This window comes from Echeneis naucrates, chromosome 23 (assembly GCF_900963305.1).
Source record: "Echeneis naucrates chromosome 23, fEcheNa1.1, whole genome shotgun sequence".
Classification (NCBI taxonomy): domain Eukaryota; kingdom Metazoa; phylum Chordata; class Actinopteri; order Carangiformes; family Echeneidae; genus Echeneis; species Echeneis naucrates.
In genome coordinates, this window is record NC_042533.1 from 6,067,311 (window position 1) to 6,087,686 (window position 20,376).

At 40.4% G+C, this 20,376-nt stretch overlaps 1 protein-coding gene across 1 annotated transcript in view; it reads right to left on the reverse strand.

Moving 5' to 3' along the window:
* Window positions 1–20,124, reverse strand: part of col7a1l (collagen type VII alpha 1-like) — a 50,757-nt gene extending 30,633 nt beyond the window's left edge. The window contains exons 1-20 of the mRNA XM_029495699.1: window positions 19,865–20,124; window positions 15,001–15,187; window positions 11,138–11,318; window positions 10,816–10,975; window positions 9,493–9,586; window positions 8,166–8,339; window positions 7,686–7,849; window positions 6,746–6,875; window positions 6,549–6,665; window positions 6,081–6,236; window positions 5,550–5,666; window positions 5,272–5,418; window positions 5,057–5,176; window positions 3,946–4,104; window positions 3,256–3,369; window positions 2,998–3,144; window positions 2,432–2,569; window positions 1,874–2,020; window positions 987–1,106; window positions 200–346 (exon numbers count right to left, since the gene is read on the reverse strand). Of these exons, the coding sequence (XP_029351559.1) occupies window positions 200–346; window positions 987–1,106; window positions 1,874–2,020; window positions 2,432–2,569; window positions 2,998–3,144; window positions 3,256–3,369; window positions 3,946–4,104; window positions 5,057–5,176; window positions 5,272–5,418; window positions 5,550–5,666; window positions 6,081–6,236; window positions 6,549–6,665; window positions 6,746–6,875; window positions 7,686–7,849; window positions 8,166–8,339; window positions 9,493–9,586; window positions 10,816–10,975; window positions 11,138–11,318; window positions 15,001–15,076 (2,608 nt within the window). The 5' untranslated portion in view covers window positions 15,077–15,187; window positions 19,865–20,124. The remainder of the gene's footprint in view (window positions 1–199; window positions 347–986; window positions 1,107–1,873; window positions 2,021–2,431; window positions 2,570–2,997; window positions 3,145–3,255; window positions 3,370–3,945; window positions 4,105–5,056; window positions 5,177–5,271; window positions 5,419–5,549; window positions 5,667–6,080; window positions 6,237–6,548; window positions 6,666–6,745; window positions 6,876–7,685; window positions 7,850–8,165; window positions 8,340–9,492; window positions 9,587–10,815; window positions 10,976–11,137; window positions 11,319–15,000; window positions 15,188–19,864) is intronic.
* Between the last annotated feature and the right edge of the window lie 252 nt (window positions 20,125–20,376).

Below are 20,376 nucleotides of genomic sequence, written 5' to 3' on the forward strand. Positions count from 1 at the left end.
AACTCACTTCAAAGCGCTAAAGATTGGTGGATGGAAATTGAGCCATTTCTGTAACAAATATAAAACCAAAAGAAAAAAAGGCATTCCAAAGAGTGCAACTGGACCAAGTTTAAACTTAGCAAGTTTAGATGTCTTGCATAATTGTGCTTTACTTAATGGTTTACTTAATGGGAACCAAAGATTTGAAGTAATTTCTTACATATTCTTTGATACAAAGTGCTTACAGGCCCCTCCACCTTTCCATACAAAGGTCTAATGGTGAAAATGTATGTCCTGCCATACAGGAGATCACTGATCTTATAGGAGGTATGACCAGGACCGAGGGTCTCTGTTTCAGTCCGCAACGCTGCAAAGGCATACAAAGAGAAATTTGCAGAGAAATCATTTGTACCTATTAGGACATCAGGAATATAAAACAGAAAAGCTTTCAACTCTCTTAATATAGATTTTAGTCAATACTGAATACCTACATGAATAGAACAGTCATTTTCAAAACCACATGATCAAATAAGATAGCACACTATGTCAAGCAGTTGCTCATCGGGAATAGATCAAGAAATTGTGACTTTGCATTAATGATTAAGGTGAATAATGAAGGGGAACCAAATACACAGCAGTGAAACTGAACTATTTTCACTGACTTTACAGTCCTTTCCCAAAAACTAATTGTGAGGTAGTAAAAACCTCAGCATGTCTTTCCCTTTTCAACAAAAGTGTGCTTATGTCAAGACTCAAATTCACATTGCAATAACACGTGTCATGCTACTTTTGCCCCAAACCAGTATAATCAAAATATAGTTAGAATTTACTGAAATTAATATTGATTTTTAAAACCAATACCATTTTACACAAAGCAGTGCTCATGAGAAAGCTCAACACACAACAGCATAAAAACCTGCATAACATGGGAATTAAATAATTCGACAGACAATGGCATGAAAACTTGTGTAATCAGGGGTGAAAATGCTCTGTGGTTTACCACTGACCTGAGACGTGTCGCCAGGAAAGAAGGTAGCCAGAGGCACCTTCCACTCGAGTCCAATTCAGAACAGTGCTGCTGTCTGTTGTATTCAGAGTAGCAAAGTCATGCACCTTTGGAAGATCCACTGAAACACACACACAAGTTTACTTACTCATGCATGTTGGTGAGGAAAAGAAAGACAGAAATCAAGATTAATACCTTTCTGGTAAACACAACAACCTATAACATAAGTATTCAAAAAGTTATTTAACCCGAGTGAAGCACTGCACCAGCCTTTTCTCCCATGACCTTTTCAGCTTTCATTTGTATGCTATAGTGTGTGCTGCTAAGAACTGAGATTGCAAGATTGCTCTGACCAAGCAAATAAAAAAAGAAAATGCTGAATTTGATATTACTGGTGAAGAAATTGTTTTTAATGCAGTTCCTTTGTAACTTATTGATAACTCTGCTGATAAGGCCAGAATCACACCTGATATCAACCATTAGCTTTTTAGCAAACATGAGAAATAGAAAGAAATCTGAAGGAGAGAAGATAAAAGTGATTCATTGGTGAAAAATCTTTCAGACTGAATTTAAAAATTTTGTTTTGCTTTTCATCCCTTGCATTGGAGAAGCTCTGGAACTGTACGCTCAAGGTTATCTTATCAACGTGAAAACTATGGAGAGTTAGAGTCTGATTTGTCTATTCTCAATGTAACCTATACAAAGATCGGTTTTTTTTTTTGTTTGTTTTGTTTTCTTACAGGTTGGTGAACTCTGACAAATCATCACCATCAATAGCAAATCACCATGGGTGCATTTACAACACTTATTCGTATAACATTCAAGCTGCATAAATACTGCTCTGCAATCTCAAACTACTCCTCAGTGTTTGGGACAGGCTGGACTCACAAGTTCGTGGAGTGATCAGAACTGGGCTTCCTTCATTGTTGCCCACAATGGACGACACCTGGATCTTATATGTTGAGCTCTGTCGAAGATTGTCAATGGTGAAGGTGTTGGCAGAAGCATCTAACAAATGGGTCTTCTCCTCACCCCCTAGAATAGGATATAGTAAAATCCAGCATGTCTTTGAACTCATTTATGGTTAAAAAATGAGCCAGAAGAGGCCAGTCATTTACAAATAATCAATTAAATGTTTCATATTTTCAATCAATAGAAATAAATACTATGTTGTTATCCAGGGATGCATTTACTGAAGTGGAACTAAATTAGGTTCTTACTTTGAACCTGCTCTCTTACATGTTTACTGAAACAGATTTTAATGGAAACAAGTGTCTATTCATCAGAATTTCTTCAAGTTCAACAAGTCAGAGACAAGTGTGGATCCGCATTAAAGCGTGTCAACATAGATGGAGCACATGCATGTGTGCAAACATACACGAACATATGTCAAGATCAGAGTGTAGGCACACATGGTTAACTGCACCCAGGTTGTGAACCGCTTACCAAGGAAGGGGATCCAAGAAATCTTGTATCCAGAAGCCCTTGGTGTTTGCTTCCATATTAAAGTGAAGGAGGTGGCTCCAATGTCCACAGTCTTCAGACCGCTCACAGCTGGGATTTGCTCTGAATCTGAGACTGCAGCTGAAATTATTGTTATGCTTTAACTTTACCTCGTATTATTAGTTCAATGTCATGACAAAAAGAAAGGCCCTTTGCAGAATCTCTGAGCTTGATGAACTGGGGTGGTTTTACTTACACACAGACACACACGCACACACACTAAGTTTGACAGTGACAGTGATAAAATGATAGCAGGCCTCTTGACTTTGTTTCAGAGACACATACTACAAGTGACAGCTACAGGAACTGAGGTTAAAACAGGAAGCCCAAAATATATGACTTGTCAGTCAAACAAAGGCTCCACAAGGATGCTGAGGCACAATGTGATGAAGTTCACTATCCCTTCCCATTTAATTACAGTGGGTGCACAGCTGCACAGAACTATTTACATTTAAACAAGAATCATGATACATTAAAATAAACTGGGAGAACCCATTTCTGTTCAGTACCTGTGAGTTGAGATAAGGAAATCTCTGGTCCTTCTGAGTTGCCGTAGACTGCGCGGATGGTGACTGTGTAGGTGGACTGTGGGCTCAGGTGTTCAATGTGGTAGGCGAGAATACTGTGGTCCAGGTAACGATAGTGGGGGCTTTCATCTGAAAGCATGCAGTTGCACAGAGGCATGCACACACATAGTAAATATTTCCAAAATTAGGGCTTTTGAGGTGGCTGTTTGAAAGGTAAACTATATAAAGTTTATACCTCACCTTTGCTCCAAGAGAGTTTGTAGTCTGTGGCTCCTACGATGGGACTCCACTCCACATCTATGGAGGTGCTCGTGTAGGATGTCACCTTGAAGTTGGATACATAGCCCAGAGGAGCTGAGAGGAGCCAGGAACAAGAGTGAATATACAATCATGGCACATAATAGTTTTACAAACACACACACACACACAAATAACTTTTACAATACAAAATCCATGTGCACTGCAGTTGACTGCTTTATTTATTCTTTTCTAATCTAGTCCACAAGATTTAGCAGTGCTTTGATTCACTCTCATACTGCTTGGTTAAAGTATCAATTATCTTTTATTTTGTTGTGGTGGTCCATTTTTCATTTAATTGAAATCTAACGATTGGAAAGGGTGCCGTATTTTTTATTACTGGTGTTTACAAAACAAGTGAAGGCGCAGTAAACCAAGTGTAAATAAAACCCTTTGGACTTTAGTTGTGAAGTCATCAACTTGTTGCTGACACTGACACATACACGTGACAACAGAAGTAATGGTGGTTAAAACAAGCACATGGCACCATAAAGATGTAAAACAGTACACATAACTTCATTAGCATGTTGTGTTTTGACGAGAGCCTTTCAAATGCAGAAGTCCCTTCCAAACACCCCTGCTTCTCAGTGGTACTTCTGGTGGGTAGGAAACACATTGAATATGGGAACTTACATGTTCTGAAGGTAGCACTGATGCCAGGCCCCACCACGGATCCAAACAGCACATACAGTGTCAGGACATACTCTGTATCATGAACTACATTCTTCAGGTAGTACTCTGTGGTGCTGCTATTCAGAGCCAGTTGCCTTGGACGGTCCCGGCCCACAAACTCTGAAAACAATATCAAAATTAAAAACAAAGTCCATTTTCTTTTTACTTTGGGTAAATTATTCTTGAGTGGCCTGCTGTTGGTGTGAACTCTGGCTAAGCATCAGTGCCCCCGTTTTTCCTGGAAACAACAGCCTCCACCCTCTCCCCAAACATTTGTAATTCATCCAAGTGAATCCTGCTGCCACCTGTCACATCCTCCTGGCAGACTGGGGTAGATGTGATGAATTGTAAAAACAGTGGCATTTCAAAAGCTCTTGGCAGTGTCTGCCATTGGGAGGAAAAGAGTCTGAAACCAGAGGAAGTGTCCATACCCCACCCCGATCTGGGAGTTTTCATGTTGCCACCAGGCCACAGCACAACAAACATAACTGTCATCGTTATGCAGACAGCATCCAAATCCACTCGACTCTGTCACCATGTGACAACAGTCCAACAGATAATCTCTGCATTGTATGTGAAGTATGAACTTTCTCTGCAAAACAGAGCCAAGATAATCAGATGCTGTGCTGTAATATTGGACTGAACAGCAATGTTAATTACATTAAAAAGTTTACATTCTACTATCTTAAATTCACAAACAATGTTCAGAAAGCTACTGCCAGTGAAGATTAAGTAAAGTGAAAACATTACACCAGTTCTCGGGTTTCCTCAGACTTCCAGTGCTTTAGAGAACAGCGTTTTAGTTCTGCAGCTTGTCTATAAATAACTTGGTCGATTTGGTTCAAATAACATTTCTGTCAATTATTTATACATTGAACCTAGTTATGCTGGATGAATAAACTTCCAGAAATTAATTGGCTCTGACTTTGACCAATTCCAGATGTCTCAGAGTTGCCTTAAATTCTCATGAAATATCTTCTTGTACTTTCTCCTATTTCTTTCCTGTGATGTATGAGATGTGCAGATTTTATCACTATATGACTAATGGTTTGTTATGCAATGCAAAAATTACCTGGGGTGGGTCCCCAGGCTAGTCTGTATCCTGTGGCTCCCGGGACACTGTTCCATGAGACGACAGCAGCATTGGTGGTCACAGCAGTCACCTTCAGAGTCTGAACTGCACTGCTCTCCACTGACAGGAGGACAGACACAGAGCAAGAGATGAGTATGTATTTAATACTACAGCCATTTACGCTTTTATTTTTCTGTTGTCATGCTACCACTTACATGTTTTGACTTTGATGGTGGTGATAGGCCCCTCGATGTCACCAAAGATGGGGTTGATGGTGACGCTGTACTCGGAGCCTGCGTGGAGACCCTGAATCATGTAGAAGTTGAAGGTGTCCCCAAGGTTTACGTTCTCTATATGACCATCTGAAGGACAAAAAAAATCTCATAAATGAGCAGAAATTGTATGTCTGATAATAGCACGCTATATTATAATATAATTAAAAAATAAATAAATAAATAAAATAAAATAAATAAAATTCATCAAATCATGGTACCTTGAGATGCCCATGTCAGCCGGTATCCTGACGCTCCCCTAACTGAAGTCCATCTTGCCTGGACCGTGTCTGTGGTGGCATTTTGAACCAGGAACTGCAGAACTGGCAACAGCTTCACTATCAAACATAACACATCCCCACACACTTAAAAATGTTATATGTTCTTTATGTGTTTTGAATGAACCGCAAAATCCTAAGACCAAGGTTATTTCATCTGATTTCTGATAATTTAAGGACATCCAGAAACATGTTAATCACAATCAGTCTAAATGAATACACAGCATCCAGAAATGTTTGAAAATGTGGAATGAAATACAAGCACAATAGACCTAATCTTTACAGGCAGCTTTATCTAGAACAACATTACCCTGCTGTGGTTCTGTGCGGTACTACACCTTGGCATTTGCTAAATTGTTTTAAACTCCATCAAATTACATTTACAGCCATCAATGTTCTGTGTTATATAAATAAAACATATAGAAATGAAATGTTGGAATTGTGACCAAAGTAAAAAAACAAAAGAAAGCATACATGTCTTGCCCACTATAGAAAGAGGCTGGCTTGGCCCTTCTGGGTAAACAGCATAAATGCTAATCGTGTACTTCTTATCCTCCTCCAGGCTGTCAATCACATGTGAAGAGGCATCTCCAGGAAGCAGCTGCTCATAAGTGAATCCTGGCCGGTTGGCTGCGGAGCAATCATAAATCATACACAAAGAAATTCACCTTTCAAACTGTTAATTTCTGTGGCACTGACTGCCTCATGTCAGAGTAAGTGGCAAGAAAAGCAGCTCTCATCTAACAAGAATATCAGAAGTCAACATGATGTGCAAATGTCAGATTTAAATTTTGCAGCTTTAAAAACATCTCTAAGATATAATGTTATGATGATGAATACCCCTCAGTAATGAGTATTGTCAAGTACACATATTGATCTGCCATAAAACTTGCCTATGGTTGAGTCAAATAATAAAAGTTTTGTGGTGTAATGTTTGCATACATCTTGGGATGAATATCTTAAACCCGTTCAGCTTCCCTACAGGAGGCGTCCATCCCAGGCGCAGAGAGAACAATCCCTCTTCAATCACACGGAAGTTTGACACCTGCGGCAAAGGGGCTAAAAGAGAGAGACTTGTTGCGCAGGAAAAGAAAGTATGGCAAATATTGAAAATAAACATGCATTTGGCATTTTCATACTTGTCTGGGTGGTGATTGTCACAAAGTCTCCTATGAGGCTGGGGTAGATGGCATAGAGTGTAAGGGAATAGTCTGTTTTCGGACTCAGCTCTGTCACCAGTGTTGTGCTCACATCTGCCTTCAGATCGATCTGTTACATACACACAAGATGACACAAAGACGAGCATAGTGTTTGTGTGTGTGTGTGTGTGTGTTTGTGAAGTGCAAGTCAAGTGAGAAATATCCAGGACAGCAATAGGACAAAGACATACTTCTGCACTGCAAGGTGTATTTTTGCTTCCTTTGCTTCCTTCCTTCCTTCCTATCCTTTTGCTTTGTTTACATTTATCTTCACTACATTCAAATTAGATGACAATGTTTTGCCTAGTAACATAAATCAGAGACTAAAATATTCCTCTTCCGGAACATTATTCTCTGTCTCTATCAGGAAAAACACTGTGACACTATCGTGAAATCAAGCACATAAGCACAGATTTACAATTTAGTGAGTATTTGAGGTATCACAGTGGCTCAGGCCAAATTAGGATACATGGGTCACAGAGGTGACTTTACTTTGTAAGTTTGTGTTCTGGGGACTTCCAAGGCGATAAACCATCTCAACTTCACTGTAGAAATGAAGGATGCTGTGAATGTTTTGTGGCAGGAAATCAATATTTATCATATAAAAGAAAAAATGTTTCTATTATAGAAAGATTCATAGATGTGTCAGGCTTCCCATCAACCCCTCAAACGACTCAGTCAATATTTGTATTTGTTACTCCGTTTAGCACACTCTGTTTCCCTACATCATGTTGCATAAATCATTTCCAAGTTTGCAATTAAACTAAACTGAGTTTTATTGTGCAGATTTTCTTTAGCCGTTGAGTTTTGAGATGATTCATCAGCAGTGAAAGTCGCATCAAGGCCCGCTATAACATCATGCATATGCACAGCCCCTCACCTGTCTCTGCTGTAGGCTGAGGAGGTGACCTTTGGAGTTGAGAGGAGTAACAAGAAGGCGATATCCAGTGACACCACCAGTGGCCTGGCTCCACGTGAGTCTGAGGGAGCTGTGGGCCAACTCACTGACCTGCAGATCTTTGGGGCCCACCACACGCTCTTCAGCTGGATGGAGAAGTTGCAGAAATAGGGATGAGTTGACCGAAATAAATTAAAAGAGATTAAGTGTGAGAAGTACAGACAGTCTAGACATATAATTTATCTGAAAGATAAATCCATTTCAGTAAGAAAGCACCAGTGTGGTGTGAAATAATAGAAAACCATAACTCATTTCTTTCTTTTCATGCCTTAGAGTGAAATCCAATTCATCAATTTATAAATGCACACAGCTGGCAGTATGAAAGCAGCTATAATAAGCAGGAAATCTCAGGTTGTTATTAAGTGGTTTGTTTTTGTGCTTTTTTCTTTTTTTCTAACTCACTTGGATGGGATATTTTCACAGGACGTGGTGGTTCAGAGGCTGTGAAACACACTCTGCGGGACAGTTTGGGAAGGACAGTTTCCAGGAGAGAGTAGTCAGTGCCCAGCAACAGGTGTTCCTCGTGAGGCTCAGAAACAATCCTCCTCAGCTCTGATTCATCAGCTCCTCTAACACCTGGTGGGCAAATGGAAAATGCATCAGTTGGGACAAGGAAGATTAAACAAAACAAAACAAAAAAACAGTGCATTTAGTGCACATATAATGAAAACATGACTTGTTGTTTCTATGTTTTCTCAGGGATCACCAGGGGGAGCTGTTGCATTTTGAGATTGTTAATATAAAGTCTTGAAAAGATGCTGACACCCGTGCACATGCATATTGTAAAAATAACACAAGTTTAATCAAAGGTTGCTGGCACATCGTGCTTGTCAGGGTCTACTTCTACCAGGTGGCAACTGACAAAACCAGATAAAGACCCAATCTGGTCTCCACAGGTTATATGGCCCGAAAGCAAGAAAGATGGACTTGTAAAAGAAACAGATGACAGTGCTGTAGGTCTTGTTATTTGGCCTCAGCACCTGGATGAGATAAATGTAATATTTTCTAACTGGGGTTTTTTTGTTTTGTTTTTTTTTTATTAGATCATGCATGTGAGCACATATCTGTTAGTGCAGTGTGTTTTGTCCATTCTGCCCAAGCTTTATAAAAGAATATTCTGCTCAGATACATGTGGAGATTCTCTGCAGGAGTGATGAATGGGGAGGAGCAGGCCGCTGTGTCAGAGGTGCAGATGGGGGGGACACTGAATCACCAAATGAAAAATAGCTGTGATTAGTGCACCATCAGCTAATGAGCAGTAATTATTGCACTACTCCCAGCTGAAGGGAATAAGTTACAAGCTCATGTGCTCATGCATGTGTGTAGGAGAAAAAGGGTAAAATACTTGGAAAGAAACTAAGACGTAGCATACATTCATGAGCAGGACAAAGGCCTAAGCTGAAGTAGCTGATGATACACACAGTATCAGAAAATGTACCTTCATTTATAGGCTTCAGCATAAGAGCTGAATTAATCACTCACTTATCCCTATATACATATTTAGCAGATGCTGTTACGTTTGCACATACATATCCAGGACATTCAGCTGCATGACTCTCCCACATACTCATAAATACTCACTCTGAATCCAATGAATTCAAATGTACAGGACATGAATTTTTGTAAGTGCAAACATCACCGATAAGCCGGGAGAGCTCAGATAAAAATCTAAAGGGCTGGCTGCAGTGGTGATGATGCAGGAATTCACAATACCCCCTTCCTCACTCACCTACTGCAAAGAGAGAAATCCCATTGTCAGCTACGGCTCTGGCTGAGGCACCAACCTGATCATCTGAATGTCCATTTGTGATCAAAATAGCAATCTGTACACAAAACAGGCAGACAAATAACACGTGATATATATATAACAATTTCTGAATTTAGAAATTCACAAAGGGGACACGTTTTCCAAATCTACAGAGCACTTGTCATGAAAGTACAGACTCGAAGTAATTAGATAATAATAATAAGAATCATTTTTCAGTTTTAGTAGTTTTGTCTCCACCTGGGGAAAGGAAAAAAAACATTTGTTGTTTATATCACAAGAGGCTTAATCCAACCTCTAAATAATCTTCTGAGCATCCTTGCAAACGGCATTATGCTGATAAAAGCCTCCCTGGACTTAAGACATGGTTTAGCTGATAATTGAATACATCATTAAATAAATCAAACCAAAAGACAAAAAGGAATTCAAGGATGCTCGCTCTCCACTGAGACTGATGATTTGCCCATTAAGGAAAATTTGCTCAGTTCATTCAAAGGTCAACCCTCAATCAATGAAGGTGGAGGTTAGAAAGCATCAACATGAGAAAGTAGCTGCTTCTTGGCATGTGCTCTGGCTGCACAGTTCAATATATCAGCCTCATCCTCAACTCTCTGCCTTCCCACAGCAAGTGTGCTGCTGCAGGATGATTCCTGCACACACCCTGGGATAGAGAGAGGATTGCTAACCAACTGCATTTCACTGAGAATTCACCTTAAAAGTGCATTTACGCATTTGAGAGTCACTTAGTAGACACATTTAGCTAATTTAAGTTAGTTAAATTGTAACACATAATTGTTTGACTGACAGACCAAACTCCCCCATTAAGCATCATCACCAAATGAATGAGCTTTTTGTTCTCCCCTTTGGCTCCAAGCAACACAAAAAGAAAAACAAAGCTAAATCTCAATTTACATTCAAACTATTTAACAAGTTTAATCACATTCACAGTAGTAGTAGAAGTAGTTTGTTTTGTTTGTGTTTCCATAATATCTCATGGAGCACAAAAGCAAATGACTGTCTAGTCATTTGCTTTCACACAGGGCCAGAACATAGAGTATATGCATGCTGCCGGCCAGCTGGAAGCCGCAGTCTTTGCAGTGTGGGTTGCAATTTCATTTCAGTTGATTCTCTGTTGTTTGTCAAACATTGAACAACATTAAAGCACTTCCCTTTTTTATCTGCAAGTCAAAGTTTGGGCTAAGCACACTGGACACAACACTATGACAGCATCACAAACAGAGGCAGGTCAGGTTATGAATGGGACTGTCACTGGATGAATTATTGTACCTTTGGGGCCAGATCTCGACTGATGACTGGGCTGAAAACAGTGTCGACCAGAAACTGAAGGGCATTGCCAATTCTCCTGGATCCCCCCTCATATGGCAGGTCTCTGACAGCTCTGAGCACCTCTTCGACTGAACTGTAGTCTGTCAAAGCGATCTGCATCCTGCCAGGAGATCATGAAGAAATGAAGGAACAACTAAGTATGGTCATAAAAAAAACTGTAGAGAAAGACATATACCACTTTTTATATTGATATTTTGATTGTTAAGAAATAAGTGAAAAGTGTTTTCATTTATTAATAAATGTGTGACGAGTGTGTCATCACCTGGGAACATCCCCAAAGACAGTGACGCCAAAGCGAACCCCCTCAGTTCCCATCACACTGTCCTGGAAGGAGGAGACCATGGCTGAAATGAAGCCTTTTACGCTGGAGAAGCTGATCTGACCCACGCCCCATGACTCATCCACCAGAAAAACTATGTCTGCCTGCACCACCGTAGCACATGCTGAGGAGAGAAGCACAGAAGAATTAGTGCATGAATACAGAGGAGGGAGAGTCGAGGCAATATCTCTGTATGTTTTTTCCCCCTTTAGAAAAGGCCAAAAAACTAAACTAAAATCCAAGACAGGTGATTCCTTTCATATTCAAATGAGTTTGGACAAAATCCAAAGTGAATCTTTTTAAAGGTTAAAGGATAACTAACTTGTGGAGATGTTTTGTTTTTCCAATGACCACCAGATAGCAGTATTGTTCCACTGTGTTGAGGGCTTTCCTTTCATTTGCTGCTGTCATGCAGCCAGGGCACCACACAAATCCCCATGAATTTTTAATAAGACCCAAGTGAGGCAAAGAGACTATCAATATTCTGAGCACTCCAGCAATAAAACTTTGGTCGAGGGATGAGGAATGCTTAGAATAATAAAGTAAGCGCAGCCAAAATCAGGGTCAGCCTCTCTGCCCAAGCAAACAAACGTATTTAACATAAAGATCTGCTGCATTTGGAGGCATTCAGGTGCTTTTTAATGTGGGACAGACACACACAAAGCCACACACTGACTGTATACACGTACACTCACACTTATACACTCCAGCACACTACCACACACACACACACACATACTGTACTAGCCGCAGAAATCTGCTATGTCTGCAAACACCCACTGAGTCAATATTACATATGCAATAGACCACGGTGACGACAGCATTGATTAGGTTAGTGAGTAAGAGATAGGCACTGCTGATTGTACTCTAAGTGATAACTCTGTTTCTCTGCTGTCCTCAATTTCATTACTGAGCTTTCTCTCTTCTATTATCTCACCCTTCTCCCTTTGGCTGCAATCCCAGGATTCACTGGGGGTGACATATGTCTCCAGCCCATGGCGACCTAACATTATGTTCTCCCTCACACACCTATACATCTCTGGCTCAGCACCAACAGAACAGAATATCATTAGGAATTTCATTTTTTGATCATTCTCTGTTGCAGTTACTTTCTTTACCTATGTGAAAGCTTTAGCATCATGTATTCAGCAATTGTAAATCGATGACCCCCCCCCCAAAAAAAAACAAAAACATGCAAATTCAGAGGATACAACACCCCAAGCTGAGCCTCACATTGGCAGTCAACCACGTCAGAATACACATGGTTCATCCATTGAGTGGGATACATTTTCTAGTCCTTTTACTTCAGTCGAAGAACATAAAATATGGTGGAGCTTTGAGTAAGGAAGCTGCTGGAGGTTCATCACTGTCAGACAGACACAGACTGAGGTAGAAAACAAGATCAATTATCCAGAAGTTTGTCTATCTGGGCTGGCAGGTGAGAACCGCATGCCTAAAATAAGGAGGCAATGCATGTTTGGGGATTAGGAATGGTTTTGCTGAAGGTTATCAATGCTCAAAGATTGAATACAACTCTGTGTTAGAACACCATTGATTTACACATTAGATGTAGCTCAGTGGCTTCAGCATATGCTGCATAACATTCTGCCAGAAGAGAAATACTCTCAGAAATAATGATGTACTGCTGCAATCAGCTCCAACAAGATCAAGAGAAGAGATGCGGTCCGTCAGCAAGCAAAGGTTTGAGAAACTCAAAGGGTCATCAAGCTCAGACTTTATCCAGACAAATGAATGTAAAAGTTTCTGAGAAGTATGAGAAAGTCCTTTGCAGAGAAACACAAACTGTTAGATACAACTGTGATATTGAATGTTAGGAAGACTACATACTGGCAGTGTGTCCATGTGACAAATGAACACTCCCTCAGGATCTGTTTTCTTGGTCCTGTACTCCCTCTTCCTTTTTTTGGGAAGTCAGTGGGCATACACAGGCAAGTCCGCTTCACAATATGGTGGCTCTAATGTGACTTTCATGCAAGTTCATTATGTTGTGAAAAACAGGGAGTAGTTGGAGCAGTTTGCTGAAACCTGGGTCGGCCAGAGAAACTAAAATGAACCAGAGTAGGCACATATCAGAGTTTTCCTTGCTGCCTCAGCAACTCATCAAAAGAAGTCTGTAACTGCATTACACACACATTTTAATGAAGCTAGAATTTTTCATTTTGATGGGAAAGTCACCACTATTCTGAATCAGCCTCAGCAGAATTTGTATATTTGATATTAGACGATCAGTCATTAAGATTTTAAATGAATAAAACAGAGCTATCAGCCGAGCTCCGAACACTGATGGCACGGCCACAAAACTTCCCATTTTCTTGACTTTGTAAAGCTCCTGATCAAAATTTCACCTTTCTCTTCTGAACGCCACTCAAATCAGAACTGTGTTTGAGGAACAGTACCTTCCTCTGCAGGGAGGTTTAGCTTAGCACACTTACTTTACATACATTAGCATTATTTGCCTCCTCTGGACACACAAGGTTGTGTGTCGATTGAGTGGCTGACTAAGGTCATTTATCATACTCACCGAAAAGGTGAGTGGGTGAAGTTGTGGCAGATTCAGGGTCAAGTTTCATTAACAATGCAAAGATTATCTGAAAATATTATAGCTTATAGTACAAACACCACTGTAATTATAACTACAAGTAAAATACCAATAGGCCCTTTGTATGATCTCTGACCACTGCAAAAGCACATTTTTACTTTCTAAAGCGAACATTGTAAAATATTCAGAATTTTTATTGCCCGCTTGGGAGAAGCAGGTCTTCACAGACTTGAGACAGAAAAACATGCTTCAGTATTTTTCCTGTTTTGGTCTCCACCAGGTCCTGTGAAAAATACATGGCTCTTTGGCTGTCGGGAGTCTGACTGTCTGCCGCTGCTCGTCACTCATTTTCTCTGGGCGGTTTTTGATGTTTGGCAGGCAGCACCCTTTCATAATTTTGGAAAAAAGCTGCTTGCTGCTGAGAGGAGGTTCAGGTGTTTTCATGTGTATTTGCTTTTACACGGGAAATAATTTGGTTCTGTTAATGATTCAAAATTGACCACATGCCCTCGGGGCTGTTATGGAAAACCATATGATGGCATTTGAAAGAACATTGTCATGAATAGACAATGGTAACAGCTGCAAAGGAGCTGTGGCTTCAAACATATCCTTGGGCTATTTTTATCCTTCCATAATTCTGCCCAACAACTTTACCAATCACTTTCCGCCAACCACGTTTCAGGTGGAGGAAACTGAACTTTGATTGGCTGATTGACCTTTTGGTGACATCCAATAGCACCTGAGGCTAAGGATCTGTATCTAGGGGATGGTTTTGACGAGCCGACAGACAGAGCACTGTTCTCTGCATGAGGCAAGCAGATGTTTAAATTCCCTGACTCGTCACAGTCTGGACACAAACTGGAGTTTGGTTAGGTTCGAGCCAATCCAGGTGTGGCAATTTAATGATGGAGCCGCCACACAGACTGTGCTCATTAAACACCTGCTCTTTCTTTAGCCTGAGCATGCGAGTTGTGTAATACAGTGACCCGTGAAGATTTTTGACAGTAAACATACGGTTTTTATTCAGAATTAAGAAACAAAAAGAAAACAAAATTAAGAGAAGGTTAACTTTACAGTTCACCGCTTACTGACATTTCAAATAAATTACTCTGCAAGTGAGTGAAAAACAATAGAAAAAAACAAACATTTGGTGTTAAATATTAAAAAAAAAAAAAAACTGAGATGGAACATTAGAAGCAAATTGTATGTTAGCGTGAAATTTAGGTGTAGGATTATTAACGCTTACCTTCAGCTTGTGCTGTGACTCTTTGATGTGAGAGAGACAAGGACAGTAGAAAAATCCACACAGAAGAGCAGTCCATGCTCTTCCTCCCTCAGTCACCTGCTCCGCCTCCTCCCACGTCTTTGGCTCTCGATACCCCTTCCTAAAATCCGCTCAACAACCATCAATTCCAACTCTTCTCTCCTCTTTTCTGAAAGCAAAGAGATGAGCAGAGTCACTCAAGGATAAAATGTGACAGACCTCTGATTCTCATGCAAAAGTCAGGCTTTTTTTCTGTAACACATTATTATTATGTCTAACTGCAAATTTTGGACTAGTCATGCAGATAATAGGTAGGTAATGGCACCCTGACTTACTCTTCTTATCCAAGCTAGCAACTCATTCTATATTCCACGAGAACATTTTGATGTTTCAAATCTGATATAAATTCTTTTTGTTTTTCTATCACAATCTATTTTAGGCCCTTTTAAAGTGATTTAAACTAATGTATCCAGGTTATGATGCTGCTCTATAGGCATCATCACTGTATATGTGTGCTTGTCGACAGGACCGCTGCCTGTTAACAGTTTTACACTGAGGAAATAAAAGCATCTAAAGGCTTTTTAAGCTGTCCACTATGATCCAAGCCATTAAAAACTGTTACGGGGGAGTGTAAACAAAAGGGGAGCTGAAATTACCCCACTAAAATTGTCACACAGATATAGTAGCCTCTTCCGAAAAGTAGCTGCTAGTTGACCTGAACGCAGGTACCTGCCTGGATGGAATAAAAGATAGGCTTCGCAAATCCTTGAACCTCATACCCGTGACCATGTGAACGGCTTAAGGCTGAAAAAACGTCCTTTATAAGGTCAAAGAAATGTAATTCTTTGACGTAGGATACATTGAAATCAAATCTAATGCTGCCTGGGAAGCATTCAGACACAATATATAAAAAATGATTAAAAATCAACCTAACACAGCAGAACAGTATGGCTGCTGGAAAGCGTTTAGTCAAAATAACTTGAAGAGAGGAGATGGGGTGACAGATACAAGGAAGGATTTACAGGATTCTACAGGTGTTTGGTCTTTGGAGCAGTCAGATGAGCCTGGGAGTCCTAGACAGAGGGCCAGAGGGCTGCAACGCCCTGGAACTCACACTGCAGAGGCGATTATCTCCAGAGATAAGGCAGCGATAGTATGGCTAATCGCTTCTGATATGTGATGTGTGTATGTGTGTGTGTGTGTGTGTGTGTGTGTGTGTGTGTGTGTGTGTGTATGTGTCTGTGTGTGTGCGTGTTCAAGTGTTTCATGTTTGGGCACCTTGACACCATTGCAAAAATTATGGGGAAAAGGCTCCATGCTAATGAAATTCTTATCCTTGCTCATATTGTGCACGTCTTTCATACACTTTCATGGACTGTTACATTGAAAACAGACGTACAAATACACAACTTTGTTTTATCAGCAATGTAAAATGTGGCAGTTTTGAATTCCTGCTTCACTGGTTAGAAGCACGCAGCATGAGACACTTACACTGTTGCTTAGCTGAAAAAAAAAAGTCCTGCAGTTTTTATAACAAATGACAGCAGGATGGGGACATTTAGACAGATGAGCCTACCCGTAGCTGTTCTTCACTGCAAATCTAGAGGGAGGGAGAGTAATAGCTGTGGATGAAGGTAACTAGAGAATCCTCTTTCTCTTCAGACAGACAGAGGACACTTCAGGTTAGGATGAAAAAGATTAGCCCAGAGGCTACTGCTTTTCACTTGGCGAAGTATGAGTGAAAGCAATTCAGACCCGCTGAGATGTTGCAGCTGTTTTTCTGGCATATTATCTCCCAGTGGAACATGTACCATAGAGAGGGATATTTAAAAGGAAGCATGGACGTGTAGTCCTATGATGTATGAAACTGTTTCAACAGAAAGAGTTACAGCAGTCAGTCAGTTAAGTATGCATAATCAATGCCTAAGTAGAGCAAATCCAACTTAAATCAGCACACAATGCAGTGGCAAAGGAGTCATGCAGCAGTAAAGGATTATCCCATTTGAAATGAATGAACTTCCATCAGAGAGCGACACGTTCAACGCATTAACTGTGATCCAGAGAAAGGGTTCGTGCTGTTATGTTTTACATTAGCTTGGTAACCCACACGTCTCCACTTAAGTGTGTATGTGTGCTTAAGTGTCTGTGCCTGTGTGTGAGTGCACTGTATAGGCTTGTGCTTTTGCAAATTCATAAGCACAGCATCAAAGAGAAATCTGCCCTAGCTCAACAACGCCACATGAGAAGACAACTACACATTTCTTTTGGCTTTCAAGATTCCTGCTCCATTCATGCATCTATCAAACAATACATCATCTCTCATGTTTGCCCATGGGGTAATAATTCAGCTATAGATATTATATCATTATGTCGTAAAAATAAATGCAAACCAATCCAACTTCAAGAAATTCTCAAAAGCAAGTTGACCACCTGGTCTGAATAAGACTGACTAGTTTACAGCCTCTGCAGATGGAAGCAAGACTTGGCAGGGCTTGAACTCCGATGCAACACTGCCAAAAAGCTACATTCACCTCCTCACATACCAATGCATATCTAAGATCTGTCTGTGCATGTATCATCTCATTACTGAACTTCAGAGAGGAACTCAAAATGTGTTTTTATGACTGACAGCCAGTGCAGGTAACACTGTTGGGATCTATCTATCCTACTGTGGGACTTTCAAATGGGTTTGCAGGTGTGTTGAGAAAATTACCAGGTATTCAGAACCAACACATTTCACAATGACTTGATGTGATGTACAATTTGGTGTGTTTTCCACATTTTCAAAGAGAGGTGAAGGAAGTTTCCTGAAGAAAGCATGGAATCTTACAGAGCCTACAAGCATCAGCTGAACTACATTCCTATCCTATCACTTAGTTTACACAGTGGATTTGTAACCCATTCCCATGGTTTGGTAAATTGTGCATGGATTAGGAATTTCAAAGAAATAAGCATTTGGATTATGTGGAATGAAGGTTAGATTAGTGCTATTTGGGGTTTTGCATGGGATGTTTACAGCAGCCAGTTGTATTTGGATTTAGGTGGTTTTCACTAAACCATGCGCCCCTTTTTCAAATCAGTTGCTACAGATTACGAATCTGAGAGCAGTTATGATTTGTAAACTTCAGATTTACCCATAGCTCTTTTCTTAAAATTAGAACTCCTGCAATTCTGGTGTTCAGCAAAGCAAAAAAAGAAATCAGACAATAAATCAAAATGCTCTTACATCAGCTTTTGCATTTATCCTGAGATTTGGAGAAGTAAAAAATTGGAAGATGCTGATGTTTAGTGGGTATAATATTTACCATGTTCATCAGGTTAGTTTAGCATGTTAGCATTCATTCATTGGGGGTGCTGGAGCCAATCCCAGCTCGCATTGGGTGAGGGCATGGTCACCCTGGAAAGGCCGCCAGTCCATCGCAGGGCCAACACACAGAGAGATAGAGACCAACAAACACTCACACTCAATTTAAGACAATTTAGAGTCGGCAATTAACTTAAACCCACGCAGGCATGGGAAAACATGCAGTCTTCACACAGAAAGGCCCCAAGCTGGAAACCAAACCCTTCCACCTTCAATATGCTGATGAATGTTAGCATTCTTTAAAAAAATATATTCACATTTTAATTCATGCTAATCACTTAGTCGCCTTATCAACAGAAAGACATTGCCATTCGTAATGCCTGCATCCATAAATCCAAGTCAGATAGTCAGATGAAGTTCTTCAGAGTATCCCAGATCAAGGAGGCTACATCCACCACTCACACCACACTGGGATCACAGGCAATTTCTCCAGCCTCTCCACAGAGGAAGTGCGTGTATTGTGTCTCAGAGCTTTAGCTTATCACTGCCCCAAGAGGATTAAGAAATGCAACAAAATTAAGTTTACTGTCTATGGCCCCCGATGCTCCCTCTCTGTTTCCTATCTCCTTTGTCACACACATTCATTCACACATTATATGTATCGTAAGTCGGCGCGTCAGCTATTTCTGCATAAGGGTATTTTCCACCTCGCCACTTCACAGGGTGGATTATCCCTGAAGGTGGGAAAGTGGCACAAAGGTGCAAACCAGTTAAGAACTACAATATATGATAGTAGATATCCTCAGTGACACACTGAACATCCATGGCAAAAACAAATAAAAAAAAAAGAAGAAAGAAAACAAAGCACATCTGCTAATAAACAGCTCATAAATCGTGCCATACTGCCTGAATATCCATTTGCATTCAACCAACTCAGATAAATCTATGCATATGTAGGGAAAGACATCCTCAATTCATTACATATAATTTCATCTCCTGCCAATGCTCTCCCAAACAACTGGATGTGCGCTTCTTATTATTCATGAATACATTGGAGCTGACATGTAAAATGCATAACATCTTGTTTTTATGCTCCCATTTAGTTTGGAGGTGTAAAATCTTTGCATTAACTCTCATAGAGACGGAAAGTGCACATGCAAAGATAAACACATGCACACGCACAAGACACCAGCGCTGCATAGACAGTGTGTGTTTTTTTGTGAGTGCCCTGAGTGGAAAGGTACATTTGGAGCAATTACTGTACCTTCTAAAATAAAAGCAATTGAGACAATGAGAACAGAGGAAAACAGCAAGCACTTATGTCAGACAAGTAACGCTGTTTAAGGAGAATTTGTATTGTAAAAGGCTGCAGGAAAGGCTCAGTATTAAAAGCATTGGCCTTAGTCCAGATACTTTGGCAGTAACAAGGGTATCTGGGCAGTTAAGGATTCAAAACTACCCTATAAAACACCATATTAAAGTGCAGTTAAAGTAATGGGTTATGACTGTGGCCCTAAAATGGGCCCACACGTTTTCACTTACCACTGCAGACAAGTGAATCATCATTATCTTCCCAATCCAGGTGATTGTTTGAGTGCTGAGAGGGGAGAACAATTTCCTAAAGTATGCACCAAAAAGTTTCATCCGAACGAGGCAGAAATCAATCAATCAATCAAATTATTAAAAATAAATAATAAAAAAATCCTGCAGAGATTGGAGATCTGAGAAAATAAACTGGAAGGTACATGAGAATCAATCAGCATATCCTGTGTCATATGTCTGTGTGCAGGTAGGTGTGTTCGAATGTGTGTCAGAAGGGCTGAATGACATAGACTTTCTCTTCTGGGCTCTGCGTTTGGGGAAAGGGGTGGTAGGGTGGGGAGTGGGAGTCGGGGGTGGGGGGTGAAGCTGCTGCAACCTGTTGAGAGCGAGCAAGAGAAAGCGAGAAACAGACAAAGAGTGAGACAGGCATACAGACAAAGAGGTGGGGGTAACTGATGAGTTTTGACCCTGCAAGGAATACATTACTACTGTGCTTTAGTGTGTGTCTATAA